The following is a 2662-nucleotide window of genomic DNA, read 5'->3' as shown; positions in this document are numbered from 1 at the left end:
CACATACAAATACATTCATACATACACACAAATATATATACATACATATATATATATATATATATATACATATATATATACATAGGTTACATACATACATAGGCACCTGAATATGTGTAGGTTTGTTTAACAGCGTGTATGTAGTGGCTTCTGTTTTTGCTCAAAAGATTGTGTACATAGAAATATGTAGACACAGAAGGACATTAACACTTGCACAAATTATGTATTGATGTGTGCATTCAACACCCATGCAATTTATACACAAGTTGCATGAAGCTGGTTGATTAATGCATATATATGTATATATATATATATATATATATATATATAAAGCTGCAGATAGATAAAAAATTAGTAGTTAAACACGCAAAAATAAATAGCTGTGTGTAATACTTTTTTTTTTTTTGCAATATATGTAAATAAAAACACATGCTTGAAATGACATCCATTCATATGCATGTTTTAACACACACTTATATTCTCACATGTTATATATAAATATATATATATATATATATATATGTATACATATATGTATGTATACATATATATATATATGGCTGTGTGTGTGTGTGTGCGCGCAATTATATGCATGTGTGTGTGTTTGCTGAACAATTGTTAGATGCATACATACATGCACACACATGAATATATATATGTATATATGTACGAACTCCTCAGCATGTGTGTGTGTGTCTGTATTCCTGTCTGATTGTGTATGTGTATTGCCATTGCTCTGTGTGTATGTGAACATAGATGTGCTTATATATGTATATCTGCATGTGTGTGTTTCTATGTATTTATGCATGTATGTATGTTTTCCTGTGTGTTAGTACAGATGTGCTTGTGTAAGGTACGTATATGAATTCACACACTCACACATATGCATACATGGAGATGCACTCAGTTTAGCGAGGTTTAGTGATAAATCAAAAATGTACCTGCAATTTTACTTTTGTTTTCTGACGACATTGTTCTTTCTGATGCCTTCTTCTTGCTGCTGTTATGTTTCAAATTCTTTGAAACTGGCTTTTGAACCTTTGCAAGATTTTTCTCAGTAACTTTTCGCTTTAGCACAGAGCAAAACCTGTCAGTGTCGCTCGATGAAGGATGCCTACTAAGATCTGGTTGCAATGAGGGACAGAACGGACTGTCGTTGCTGGCCATGCTACGATCACTGGCCGAAACGGAAGGAGTATTGGCGCAAGTGGAATTTGAAGATGTTAAAGAACTTGCAGGAAAAGAAGAAGAAAATGAAGGAGGAGGTGTGGGAGTGGGGGTAGAGGATGACGAGGAAGAAGAAGAAGAGGTAATTGTATTAGAAGTAGCAGTAGACAAAGTGGCAGTAGAAGTTGGGGTGGCGGTAGGGGAAGAGGAAGAAGATGGAGAACTCAAAGAAGATGGAGACTTTGAAGAATTAGTTGCAGCATTGGAAAGTGAAGAAGGAACGGGAGGCGAATGACTGAGAGACTTGGCACTCTCATTAGTTTTGTAATCAAATGAAGCGGCTCGGATAATTGAAAATGAAGAATTAGGAGTTTTCGGTACTATTTTAGAAGAATTTGGCAAAACCGTTTTTTTTTCGCATTTATGATTGAATAAGAAGCTCTCACCACAGTTTGAAGACAAAGACATATCACGCCCAGAACGATTTGCTTTCGACACTGACGCCGTGGATTTTTTTTCTTTTTTCATTTTGTCCTTCTGCTGTGAGCTCTTGTGTGAGTGCAAACGATGGTGAACAGAGTGTGCTGGCATCAGTTCCTTACGACCTTTGTGTTTTCGTTGGAGTGCAACCTCTGTAGAATTGGCATTGGTGGCGTATTTCGAATGAAGTGCATCCTTGAATAAAGTTGTTGCTGTAGAAGCAGCAGCAGCAGATGTGGACGTGGAAGAATTGCCCGCACCGCTGCTGGTGGCGGTGGCAGCAGCTGATTTGTGGCACGTGGTAGTGTTATTTGAAACGACAGCCTGAGTAGCTAACCCAGATGAACTGGACGACCCCATCGATGTTGAGGGCATCAATGATAATGAAGATGACGATGATGATGATGATGCTGATGACGATGACAATGAGGATGAAGAGGAAGACGATGAAGATGTTGCCGTTGACAGTACTTTGAAACCTCTAGCCTTCACATCCGCATTGGATTTGTGCTGGGTTTTCACAAGGGAATCAAATTTGAACACCTGAGGGACTGCAGCAGGTGGCGTCGGTGCTGGCGGCGTTGGAGCCGTAGAACCAGAAGCAGTTGATGTAGGGGTGGTAGAAGTCGGGGGAGGAGGGGAATGAAGCTGAGATTGTTGCTTTTGTTGTTTGTGTTGCTGTTTTTTCTGTTGCTTTTGCTGTTTCCTGATCTGCGATTTCGAAGAGGACGATGTGGATTTCGCATTGGACGATGAAGATTTCGACTTTGATGCACGTTTACTGTCTGAAGAACTACCACCTGTGATTGTGTCAGAAGCTGATGACTTCCTACTGTCCACATCTTCAGTTATGGTCTTCCGCCGTCGTTTACCCATCAGCAAAATGGGGTTTTGGTCATAAGCTAAGGAAGAAGGAAACAAGAATCAATACATAAGAAACAAAAATTCACCAGTGAATGATCTTGATATCTATGCCCTACACCCACATATATATATATATATATATATATATATA

At 38.8% G+C, this 2662-nt stretch overlaps 1 protein-coding gene across 1 annotated transcript in view; it reads right to left on the bottom strand.

Annotated features, from left to right (window-relative positions):
* Positions 1-618: 618 nt before the first annotated feature.
* LOC106868024 (probable serine/threonine-protein kinase DDB_G0267686) overlaps positions 619-2662 on the bottom strand; it is a 47837-nt gene continuing 45793 nt past the window's right edge. The window contains exon 20 of the mRNA XM_014913121.2: positions 619-2549. Coding sequence (XP_014768607.2) covers positions 919-2549 — 1631 coding nt within the window. The 3' untranslated portion in view covers positions 619-918. The remainder of the gene's footprint in view (positions 2550-2662) is intronic.

Source organism: Octopus bimaculoides, chromosome 3 (assembly GCF_001194135.2).
Source record: "Octopus bimaculoides isolate UCB-OBI-ISO-001 chromosome 3, ASM119413v2, whole genome shotgun sequence".
NCBI classification, from domain to species: Eukaryota; Metazoa; Mollusca; class Cephalopoda; order Octopoda; family Octopodidae; genus Octopus; species Octopus bimaculoides.
Note: the sequence above shows the minus strand (reverse complement) of the source record. Positions and strands in the feature narration are given on the sequence as shown.